General features: G+C 31.9%; 1 protein-coding gene across 2 annotated transcripts in view; it reads right to left on the bottom strand.

The window, feature by feature from the left end:
• Window positions 1-13229, bottom strand: part of NCAM2 (neural cell adhesion molecule 2) — a 495236-nt gene that overhangs the window by 94796 nt on the left and 387211 nt on the right. For both annotated transcript variants that reach the window (XM_067739241.1, XM_067739240.1), the window contains exon 11: window positions 9767-9863. In XM_067739241.1, coding sequence (XP_067595342.1) covers window positions 9767-9863 — 97 coding nt within the window. The remainder of the gene's footprint in view (window positions 1-9766; window positions 9864-13229) is intronic.

Genomic DNA, 13229 nt, shown 5'->3' with positions numbered 1-13229 from the left:
TTCAATTGTGAGGTTAATCTAATGTTATAGCCAATCTGTAGCACATCTGAGACCCTGCAAATTCCTCACTTCATTACCCAAATGCCAAATCAAATCATTATCCTATTGATCTTTTAACAGAATTTGATCACATATGTTTAAAATTTTCTCCTCGCAGGTAGTTACACTAACTCTCTAAATAATTGTTTTCAATTTTATTTGTTCATATACTTAAAAATCCATCAATTAAACTGAGGTACTCCAGGGATCTGTCCTTGATTACATCATTTACCTCTTATATTCTCCATTTAATCCGAGGTATTAATTATTAATGATTTCCTCAATTATACTCAAGTCTTGACCGTTGTCAAAATTCATGGAGTCCCATGTCCCATTATTAATTGTGCATTTCAACTATGATTCATAGGCAAATCAAATGAAACACACTGAATCCTTTATACATTCAATAATTCATGTAAATCTACTGTAAGCCAGGCAATTTTCTATGTTCTGGGATAAAAATTGAGACAGCCATCACTTCTCTTATAGAGATTACATGCTAACTACATAAAAATAATTGTAATGTATAAATTATTTTGTACAAACACTGTGGTCAAAATTAAGCAGACAAGTGAGATAGTTTAGGTGGGGATGGGAGCAGAGTTGGAGTGTTGTAATTTTGAATTTTGTGGACAGAAATCTCTTTGTTTAAAAAGTAATATTTGATCAAGGACTTAAAGGATAAGAAAACAACTCATATGAAACTGCTACGAAGAGAAAATTGTAAGTACAAAGATGAAATGTGCCTTGAGGGTTTAAAGAAGGGGGGCAGTCTGTGGAGAGCAAGATGACCAAGGTGTGGGGAAAGGAGATGGAGTTCAGAGAAGGCCACTGGAGGTGGAGTGAAGAGAAACCTTGTGAAGCATGATAGGTCCTTATAATCACTATGGCTTCATCTCTGAACAAAATAGGAAGCCACTGGAATGCTTTCAGCAGAAGAGAATTATGCCTTAATTACTTAACTATTTGTTTAATAATAAGAAGCCCTTGAGATCTTTTATTTAGGCTGTACTCCGGGGGGGGGGGGGGCATAAGCCAAATGGGAAAGCCAGTTTAGGACTTTATGCAAAAATATACATTAAAAGCAAAACCAAACCAAACCAACAAAAACAACTAGAGTATAGAATATAGAAATTTCATGAGAATAGTAAGACCCTGTAAACACCTTGTTGGTAAAAGAGTCAATAAGACTTGCTAAAGTGTTGGGTGTATGGTCTGAGTAAACAAGTTGATCAACGATGACTGTGAGTCTCTTGACCTGAACAGCTGGAGACAGTTGCCACTTACTGAGATAGGAAAGAATGCCAAAGGAAGATATGTAGAGGTGAATACAGATTAGCTTTTGATATCTGGACATTTGGAGATCTGCATTGGCTCTAGAACATCTTTGTGGAGAGGTAATTAAGCTTGATATAAAAGTATAAAATTCCAGGAAAATATCCAAGCTGATGACATATTTTGGAGTTTTAGAGTATAGGTGGTATTTAAATCATAAAAATTAGAATAACAAAGGTGTGAGTGTAGATAAAATAAAAGAGACCCCCAAACTGAAGTACAGTGATTTTTAAAGTTCAGAGAAATATGGAACTACTAGGAATGAAGACCAAAAAGAGCCCGATGAGGAGAAGAAAAACCAGGAAAGCATGACTGCTATGTTGTGGGTTAGGGAGATGACTCAAGGAGAAAGACACACTCAACTGTGTAATTTGCTGCTAGATGAAGAAGTATGAGGATTGAGAATTGACCACTGGATAGAGCATAAGAAGGTCAGTGGATACCTTGATAATAGTAGGTTTTACAGAGCAGTGGAGGTAAAAACAAGACTGAAAGTGTTTGTGACAGAATGAGAGGAAAGTAATTAGGTGCAGCAAATATAGTCACTTATTTTGTGAACTTTATTAACAGAAATGATGCAGAAGTGGAGAAATGATGCAGTAGCCAGAAGGATTCATAAGGTCACAATAATTTTATTTAAGACAGAAGGAATTATTTTCCACTCTAGAATAAGAAAGAAAGAAAGGAAGGAAGGAAGGAAGGAAGGAAGGAAGGAAGGAAGAAAGGAAGGAAGGAAGGAAGAAAAGGACTTCCCTGGTGGTTCAGTGGTTAAGAATCTGCCTGCAAATGCAGGGGACATGGGTTTGAGTCCTGATCCGGGAAAATCCCACATGCTGCAGAGCAACTAAGCCTGTGTGCCACAACTACTGAGCCCATGCATCACAACTACTGAGTCCATGTACCTAGAGCCCATGCTCTATAACAAGAGAAAACACTGCAGTGGGAAGCCTTCGCACTGCAACAAAGAGTAGGCCCCGCTCGCTGTAACTAGAGAAATCCCACGAGCAGCTACGAAGACCCAACACAGTCAAAGATAGATAGGTAGATAGATAGATAGATAAGTAAATAAATAAATAAATAAATTTATTTAAAAAAAAGAAAGAAAGAAAGGGAGGGAGGGAGAAAAAAAGAAATAGGAAAACAAAAGAAAAGAAAGAAAAAAAGGCTTATTTTTTTATATTGACATTCACCAGAGCAAAAGAAAAGCAATCCAATTCCCTAATTATATATATATATATATATATATATATATATATATATACTCTCTCTCTCTCTCTATATATATATATATATATACACACATATACATTTATATATTAGGCTATTTAGAGAAAGATAGAAATAGAAACATAGAAATCAAGATAGTTGTTTCATGATAAGTGGATCGTGTTGCTTTATCACTAAAAACTCCAAACTTCCCTTGCTGTATATATGATGTAACAGAATGTAAACATGATGAATGTTTTTAAGGAGATCCATAATTTGTTTTCTTACTGACTTTCTATTCATATCACCACCACTGACCCACCCACAGGATATGCCATCCAGTACTCCATTAAATGCTCATGCCTTTTCCCATCTTGATTCTTTCCATCTTTCTACTACTTCTTCACTGGATCTGTTTCTACTCCTTCAGATTCAGTTCAAAAGTTGATACCTGTTTGAAGCTTTCCCCAAGAATTACAATCATTTTGTGTTCCTAAGCATTTGATTCACACTTCTATTGCAACTCATATCTTTTATACTATAGCTTACTTGTGAAAATCAGTTGCTAAGTATTATTCATCTTTGTATTCCCAAGATCTAAACCAGTGCTTAGCACCTACCAGAATCACACTTTATGTATGCTGAGTGAGTAGATTAACAAGTGATTCAGAATTGATACAAGCATGGATTCCTAAAAATAATATCTAGTTATATTAGTTTAATTTTTTTCGGAGGAGTATGGGAATGAGGAAATTAAAAGGATGTCATAAATAGTTTTTGAAGACAAATAAAAGCTTGCCTTACAATATAGGAAAAAAAGAGAAAGATGTAGATTTTCCAGGCTAGATCATAAAACTGATCATGTAGGAGAAATCTAGTTTTGTATTCAGTTGAAGAAAGTGTGTTTTCAAGTGAACTACTTTTAACCTGCTTTCAAGTTTTACAGAACAAGGGTCTGGATAAAACGCTGTCCAGGTACAAGGGCAAGTAGATTGACTATAATTCCATATCTACAGAATTCTGTTCAATTGATCCAGTTTAACCTATAAGATGGTCTCTATTCACAAAAATGACTTGTATAGGCTTACCTATGACCTAGGTGAAAATAAAGATGACTGCTTCATGATATTTTTGAATTAAATCAATCTGAGAAAGAGAACAAAAATATTGGATTTGACAGGGTCTCAGTAGGTTAAAATGATGAGCTCAAATAGGCACGATGAAATTTAATAGGGGTAAGTACAGAGTCCTGAACTGAGGTTAAAAAAAGAAATCAATTGTGAAACATAGCAGAGGAGACCTCATTTAATAGCAGTTTGTGTGAAAAAGATGTAGGAAAAAACACTGGAAGAAAAAATGTGGCAAAATCAAATTAAATTTTATATTACTTAATAAAATACAGTGTTCAGAATAAACAAGGTCATTATCCCATTATCAGATTTTACTGTGCATTCATCTGTGATGTCCAGATCTGGGTATTATATCTAAAGAGACCTCAACAATATGGATTATTGTTTATAGTTTATTTCTTATATCCATAAGAAAAGTGACAAATATAAACTATAATTTGGCTATAATAGTAAGTCACTAACACTTGTCGAACACACACTGTGTGCTAGTGCTTTGGCTGCATTTCCTCACTTAGTCCTCGCAATGGTCTTCTCAGGTAGATCTTGGAGAGGCTTCTGTGGCATGCTGAAACCCCCTTCAGATCCAAGGCTCCCTTTCCCCAGTGCTGGAAGTGTTAACTGCTGACAGCTTACAGCAGAGTCCCTCCCCTGAAACTGCCCAGGAGAAGGTAACTTGATCAGAAAAGGGTGTCAATTAATGAAGCAAAGGTGAGATCTCCATATTAAAGTTTACTATGAAAAGTTTACAGTTAAAAACTAAGTATAGCAATGATGAAATGAATTAAGAAAGTTAAGAAAATTATGCATAAAATCATTTGATGAGGTTGAAAAGATAAAGTCTTTCAGGAAAAGCTCTTTAAAATACACATGTACATATCCAGAATGGCTTGTCAGATTATGATCTCTTGGAAGTAGAAAACTATAAAGAAGAAATGATAATTGTTAACTATATGGTTGCAATTTCATTTATCCTTATGTGTTCTACATTTTTAATTTGCTCCAAGATAGGCATTTAAATTAAAAAAAAAAAAACAAAGTATGCTTCCTAGCTAGAAAGTCACCAGGAGGTACATTTTTTAAAATTTTATGATGAAATCCTTAAAAAAAATCTCTTTCTGTCTCAGTCTCTATCTAATTTTATTTTTATTTGGCATGTTGATAAAACATTAATCTAACAAAATTAGTTATCAGTCACATGTAAAAAAATGTTGTGTTTCCCATAAAATTATAGAAAAAAAGTATTTATTTCAGTTTTCTGAAGATGAGAACTAGACCAGAGAGGACTGGACCAATCTTTGCCCATGAATATGAAGTCAGAGTTTAATAGAAGGGTTTTTGTGATTTAATCAAAGCACAGTGAAATATCTCTTATTTAAAAAAAAAATCATTCTAGAAATGAACAATCATAGGTTCCTTGGTATTACTTTTGTGAAAATGTAAAAACAAAGATGGGGTTAAATAATAGGACTTGACCCATTAAGGTCATACGTAGGAAATGGTACCATAAAAAGGAATGCTGCCCTCTGGAGCACTTTGATCTAGCCAATATTTTAGTCTACTCATTATTTAAATTGTTATAATGATAGATATAAGAACAAATGTGTTTTTACATATTTTTTCCTAATTTGTGAATGCAACTTTCTTCTATAAAATAGGTATAAATATCACACGTAATTCATTGAACTACTATGACAGTTATGAAGATGAGTACTCATGATTCAATTTAGCTAATCATTTCTATCTCTTCTTACTATAACTTTATATAGCTGTTCTTTCCCAACAGAGATAATGGCAAAATAAGTAGGAGGCATGGAGGTGAAATATCCAGCTCATGAGTATGAGTGGCATCCATATGCCTATTTCTATACCCTGTTATATTTTCACTGTTACTGAAGACTGTATCTCCATTGTTAAGAACAATGCTATCATCACACTTATTAAGAGATTTAAAAGAAATGTCTAAATAAATTGCTATATTTTAGAGTGAAAATTATACCTGCATATTTTAAAACATTAGTAGTGTGTGAATAAATGATTATTTAATGTGAAAAATGCTCTTCTTAATATTTTGAAGCAACTTACAGGATCATATATCAAAGTATGTATGCACACATGCAAAAGATGTGGCTATTTATTAAGATAGTCACCTGTGTTCACAAGTTATGTTGCTTTTCTAAAGCGGCTCTATTTTATGCATATTTGTTTATTGGCCTTAGTTTCTTTCCTTTTTATTCTTTTTCCTTTTAAAATAAATGTATATTTATAAAAAAAATTGCAAGAATAGTACATGGAACTTTTCCTTTTAATCTGAACTATTTAAAGTTGACATGATGCTAGCTTTAGCATTTACTTTCTGCAACACATCCTCCTACATAAGATCTATGAAATAATTAAATTGCCATCTAATCCAAAGACCACAACCAAATTTTACCCTTATTCCAATAATGCCCTTTATAACAAAAGGATGTATGCATGGAATTTATTTGTTATGTGTCTTTTCCTTAATCATTCCTTGCTTTTCATGGCTTTGACACTTTGAAGGCTAGTTATTTTGTAGATGGTACCTCAATTTGGATTTGTCTTATATTTCCTTACACTATATTCTGATTATGCATTTTTGGCAAGAATATCACAGCTGTTATTCTGTGTTCTTCCCATTGCCTCTTTTTGATAGTATGAAAGTTTAATTTTCTCATTGCTAATGACATTAACTTTGATCACTTAATCAAAATGGGATCTGCTAGTTTTATCAACTGTAAAGTTACTATTTTTCCCTTTGTAATTAACTAATAATTTGGGAGTAGGTATTTTAAGACTATATTGATTTTTTTCTCATCTAACTCTCACAACCTCTTTACCAACCATTGATGTTCCTTAGCTGAATTAATGTATATTCTGATGTTTGTGAAAGTTGGATAATGGATGTTTTTAACATACAGCCATCCTTTTTAAAAAAAAAAAAATCCTTTCTTTATGGCTCAACACATTATTCCAGGCTTATCTTGTACTTCTCTGTCCCACTCCTAGAATCAGCCAATTTTACAAACAGCCCTGTTACTCCCAGTGAAGAAGGGTACTTAGAAACCAAGATCTATCTGCCAAGTGTGCTCTTTTGTTATTGGGATGTTGTAGCTCCCAAATCATCTCAGTGTGTAGAATTTGCTCAGGAATTGTTTTCTAAATCACATTCCTGGCAAAGGAAGCTCCTTGTAGAAGTGGCTGAACACACGCACACACACACACACACACACACACACACACACACACACACACACACCACCTTCACTTCTTTTCTCTATTCATCTATGTACATAAGACCAGAGTACCCCCAATAACCAATCATCAGCCCAGGGTCATTCTAATTTTTGCCTTTTCCTTATCTCTTCTCCAAAGGTGAAATAGCTATATTAGCCATGCTAACCCTACCAACTTTGCAGGAATGAATCATCCATCACTGCCCCCACTCCTTTATTTAAAACTGTCCTTACTCTGATCAGGTTCTAATACTCCTCTCTGGGTTGCTGTTTCTGTTTTAAAACAGGCACATCCTTTTCACACAGCCAGGGCTCCAACACTGAACCACTGAAGACCCCTTAACTCCATTTCACTCCCTTCAGGATCTAGCACCCTATGCCAGGCTGCTGTGCCCTACCCCATTCACATACAAATGCCTACCTTGCTCAGAGGTAGGACTTAATTATTCAGGAGGGAAAAAAGGAAGGAAAGAAGGAAGAAAGGAGGGAAGAAAAAAATATTTTTGATGCAAAATAATTTAAAATGTAGCTTTTCCTTTTTTCACTGAATATGTAGTACAAAATTTCATGCTAAATTTGGCCTGTTTTAATTTATTGCTCTTTGGGAACAAAGTAATATGTTACAGTGTAAAATAAAATAAGTCAAATAAGATTGACCTTTTACTAGGTCAAATAGGCCAATGACATATTGAATGGTGGTATTAACATATATTTTGAAATATTTAAATTTCTATATAATGTTTCTCATAATATTTCATTTAAAATCACATTATACTTTTAGTGTTTCAATTCTGTAGGAAAGATTTAATTTTATAAGCATTAAATAAAGTAGTCTGCTCAAAGGAATCATATTCATAAATAGTGATATTTAAAGGTATGTTTCCCACCTAAGATACAGTGTCTAATTCATTTTTATATCTTCATAACAATTTCAGTTGAATATATATTTTCTGAAACAAAATTTTAGCCTGTATTAGTCACAAAATTTTGGAATATGAGGATAATTGCAGTATTTGAGAAATATTTCCAATAACATAATAACTCTTATCTTGAATGAACATTTTCTGTTTTTTATTATGGTGGGAAAGAGGGAAACTCACTAACTTCATATCTTCATTAGAAAGATATGTATAAAATATATTTTTTAATGAAAAATACTACTGTAAGTAATGTGAGATATGAAGGTACACAGACATTAGTATTTCCTTGAATTTAATAAGATTGTTTAAATATCAACAGTATAATGCTCTATTTTTCATATTTTCTTAGAATTATGAACTCTCAAAAACTGAAAAAAAATATTTGGTCATTTATCAAGTTTTACCTTATAGAAAACTGGGTCATATACATTGCCTCATAAAAAAAAGGCAATATATAACAGTACATCAGTATTAATATAATTATACATAATATATATAGTAATATAATAATCATATGTTTAGTTATTATTTATAAAAAGTTCATACTAATTACAAGAACATTGCCTAATTTACTAAGGCTTGGAATTAATATGAGTAATGGATTCTTCTCACCATTACAGTTGATACTTCAATTTACTGTCAATGAATTTGATGTGATTTAACATGTTTCATTTTCCTAGAATTTAATTTGCTTGTATTATGGTTTATTCAGATGCCTAAATGTGTAGCATCTACTTCCAATGACTTTCACTGAGATTAGTTTTCTAATGACTTCCTGGCAGACAGTGCACAGTGGTTTATTTCCTTCCTTATTTCATCCCTCCGGCCTCCTTTCCCTTCTATCTTTACCTCTCATCTTAACTTTTTCCTTCTTGTTTCCTTCCCTAAAACCCTTTCACACAATCTTTCTCTCCCTTTTCCCCCAGTGTAGTAAAATAAAACTTGAATTGGAGTATAGCAGGTTTTCCAGTTACGTAATAATTTGATTATTATTAGCTTTGTAAACTTTTAAAGTTCCCTGTTGAACTTTACAACTAATGATTTATTTTGAGATATATTTACAAATCAAAAGAAATAAATATCATTCATAACAATATAAAAGAATAGCTACATATTTGAACTCTGAAAAAGTTTTAAAATATTTTCATGGAAGTTATTTATTCTATCAAAACATAAGATTACAGTAATTTTCTGATATTTCTTGACCTGGACTTAGAAGACAATAGATCACATTTTTGCATCATCTGAACTTTGCAAAGCATAAAAATGGATATTTCCAGATTCCTAATCAGTCTTGTAAAACATAATGGCAAATTCTATAACTATATGTGCTTGTATATATTCACATAAATATAAATAAAAACATATCAGGGTTTCTAGTTAAAGTAAATTTTAATCTACATGATATTATTTTTATATCTTTAAGTTTTAAGGGAAGAACTGGAATGCTTTTATATATACAAAATGAAATATTTCAGTAAGTTACATAACTCTAAATTTTCTATTTAGCTTAAAAATAAGGTTACTATTTGTTCTTTCAAATTTAGAATTTTAAAATAGATTAAGTTCATTTTCTCTAAAGATACCTTTTGTTTTTATTTTTTGACAAGATTCTTACTTTACATGAAATGTAATTTGATGTCTTAAGACATACGTTTCCTACTTCTTTCATAGATGTGTCATATATAAAGTTAGGGGAATTAGAATCAGGGTTAAAATTAATCTTGAAGTCCTCACTATATATCAGATACAACTGTTCTAAATTTTTAAGCAGCAGTTCTTTGTTTCTAATAATAACCTGTATCAGGATTATCAAAATGTAAACTCTATTTGCTTCCAGAAATATTTTATGAATTCTCAGAAATTACTGTGCTATACTTACCAGCCAAAGCAAGAATATATTCTTGAAATCTTGTTCCTATACGGTTAGTGGCTGTGCAATTATATCGTCCAAAGTCATTGTCAGATGTAGGTGCAATCTAAAATAATTATAATAATAAAAATTCACAATTTTAAAACAATATCACAGAAATTTTAAAATAGCCTCTAGCATGCCTTACCATCTTTACACGTATTCAATTATTCACAACTCCCTGCCGTAACTGTTTTTTCTGTCCTTTCAAGATGTAATCCATGGATCTGTACTACCCATAGGCCCAGGTAAATTATAGTCTACCAATTTATTAAGTAAATGCCAGTATTTTGTTACATATATTGAATAGAAAAATCATTAGATATATTTACCTATGAAAGTTCAGAAAGTAGTACACAGTTTGGAAAATATGTATTCTATACTTGCTACAGACCTGACTTTGAAAACAGGAATCTTGTACTAAAAGTATTGTTAACTCTTTGTTTTCTAGGTTGTAGCCTAAGATCAGGCAGATTTAAAGTTAAGAAAGGCTCGAAATATGTCAGCTTTCTCTTCCTTTTATGACTTTATTGAACATAAAATACTAACAAAAGACGAGGACCCATTGAAAAGAAAAATCTTTCCAGGAAGGCATTTTGCAAGGAAATACTGCCCTTGTGTAGCAATTCCTGTAGATAGGCACATTATCTTGATATCTAATAACAGTATCTTGCCTCCATTTCTGTTCAATTCCTATAATTCTCTTTCAGTTTAGGTGGAAAATAGCTGACCTCAGTCCTTACACATTTGAAATCCATAATTAAGTTAACATTCTGGGATTCTATTGCTGAATGGTGGGACCAACCCTGTAATTATAATGTACCGAAATTCTGAAGTATCAATTCAGAAAAGAGATTTGATGATAGTAAAGATATAATTTTCAATCCCAGTTACTATTATTAAGAGAGAATATGCTTACAACAAGAGTTGCTGTTAATTTCAAGTCTGTCCCCAAAGGGGGAAATGGTTTTGTGATAATGGGAGGCTATTAACTAAAAGTGCAATTTTGAGGTCCATTGAAGATGATAATTCTGAAAGAGTACAAAAAAGCTGTGTCATTCATCTTCTAGTCAGCTGTCCATCTAGGAATAGATCATACGTTTAAGGACTAGAGGCTTAAACAGCTCTTATATAAGTACTTCTAAGTGACTAAAATATTCATTTTTCATACATTCAGGTTTTAATAAATTAGGTTAATTTAACTCTAAAATAATTTTACTACTGAGAAATGAATTTGACCAAAAAAATGTCTTTATTCTACAGGCATAGGAGAAAGTCATTTGTATACCCCATAGGGAAGAATGTGTACTGAATCAATGCAACGCAAAGACAGGATGGCCGTGACAAAGAATCCTGACTATTGCACAGCTCCTCAAGATTAATGAAGTAACGTAAATATACCTATTTTAACTGGAATAAAACTTTAAAAAGCTCAATTCAGTTGTTTTTTCTGTTCCTGGGAGTTTGCCTATCAAAAGATAAAAGCTTTATAATTCTATCTGAAATAATTTCTTTATCGCGTTTTATGATTAACAAACACAGAAAATACCCCTAGTAGCACAGACTATTAAAAACACACAGATCTAGACACCTGGGCCAAATCATGTGCCCGGCAGTATATCTGGTGTATTCTAGGAAAGCAGTAAAGTCCAATAGTGGTTGTACACCCAATTCCAGCACAGTGAAATAATAGATCATTTTATCAAAATAATATACAACAAAGATACATAATATATATTTATTTTAAATATTTAAATGTTTAAAATATGCAAATTATTGTTGATATTTATCTAATAAGTGCTATAAACATCTACTTATGATACCACTTATTCATATTTTAATATGCAGTCAAAATAATTCAAGTTTACTTCAGATGTTGGGCTTTGATAGAATATAACAGAATAACAAATGTGGTTTTGAACACCAAAATATAAACTGAGAGTACAATGTTAATAAAGGAGTTTGCAAGTCTTTTTCCTAAACCTTCAAAAACTTGATTTCCTCTTTCTGTATATTCCATGGTGAGAAAATCATTTATTTAACAGTTAGCATCCTAACTCAGGGCAAGGAACAATATAGATGATCCAGAGCAGAATATTATTCCAATCAACCTATTAGAAACCTCCTGCATCAAATTTTGTTCATATATTGAAAGTTGTCCTCTTACCTCAGGGGAGTGCCTAGGCAAAACAAATGAACAAATTTGGATGTCCTTTAGAAATGCATTTATTGGCAATAACCCAAAGGATTTATAGACTGTTTTGTTACTTTCAAAAAATCGTAAATTAAAAAATGAGTATATGTATTTAATCAAAGAACCTCAGTTTTCTGCTATGGTTAAATACCTAAAATTTCAATTGAATCTGGCCAAAGTCTTTGTGAAATTGAGCTCCCTGTCAATTTGCCAATAGTTCTTCTAATACAGATACAAAAAAACAAACAAACCAAAAAAAAAAAAAAAACAATTTAAATTGAAATAGCTTTAGACAAAGTGGCTTAATTACCAAACAGTCAGCTATCCAAACATTTGGGGGAAGTGATAGCTAAATCATTCTATCAACTAAATGTTTCACTAAGTCCATTTATCGGGTGGAAGTGTTAATATGGCACCAATGTGAATACCTTTAAGTTAATGTGGTATGGATCTCAAATGTTATTTGAAAACATGCATCTTTAAAATTTATATATATTGAATTAGTAGAGAAAATGTAGCATCTTTTTAGCTAAAAAGGTTGTTTGAGGAAGATTCCTAATTGTTATGAAAGCATCATCAATTGGGAGGCTTGATGATCATTGTCATAGACTTATATAAACTTTGGAAATTGATATACACACACATAATCTGCAATTATTAAATTAAAGGTATTGTATTCAAACAGAATTTAAAGGCCAGGCACTTGGCAGTATAAAAACAATTATCTACAATCTTAATGTAAAATAATAAAATAAAATGAGGCAATGAACAAGTAAATCTGGTTTATTTAGGAACGTGTAAATATGTAGCCAGTAGATAGCATTTATATATACCAGTCTAAGGAGCAGGAAGGTGTAACCACAGACTCAGTGTCCAGTAGCAACACTGAAATTAAACATTTGCCACTCAATAACTGACAAATTACTCATTCTTTCTCCCTATATTTTTCCTGATATAATTGTGTTTTTTTTCCAAAAATAAATTCATGAAAAATAATGGCTTTTGCTATATACCCATATTACTATATAAGTAGTGAGACATTAACCATTAACGAACCATAATCCAAATGCATAAAATTTCCCTCGAGTAAGTAAACATGAAATATATACAATAGGGTATATGTATATTATAGGATAGAAATATATATTATATATTTAGATACTAAGATATTTAAACATGTTCTAAAATAGTAGATAACTGCTAAAGTAATACAATTTGTTGATATGTACATGAAGACTT

The sequence above is a fragment of the Pseudorca crassidens genome, chromosome 5, assembly GCF_039906515.1.
Source record: "Pseudorca crassidens isolate mPseCra1 chromosome 5, mPseCra1.hap1, whole genome shotgun sequence".
Classification (NCBI taxonomy): Eukaryota; Metazoa; Chordata; class Mammalia; order Artiodactyla; family Delphinidae; genus Pseudorca; species Pseudorca crassidens.
Note: the sequence above shows the minus strand (reverse complement) of the source record. Positions and strands in the feature narration are given on the sequence as shown.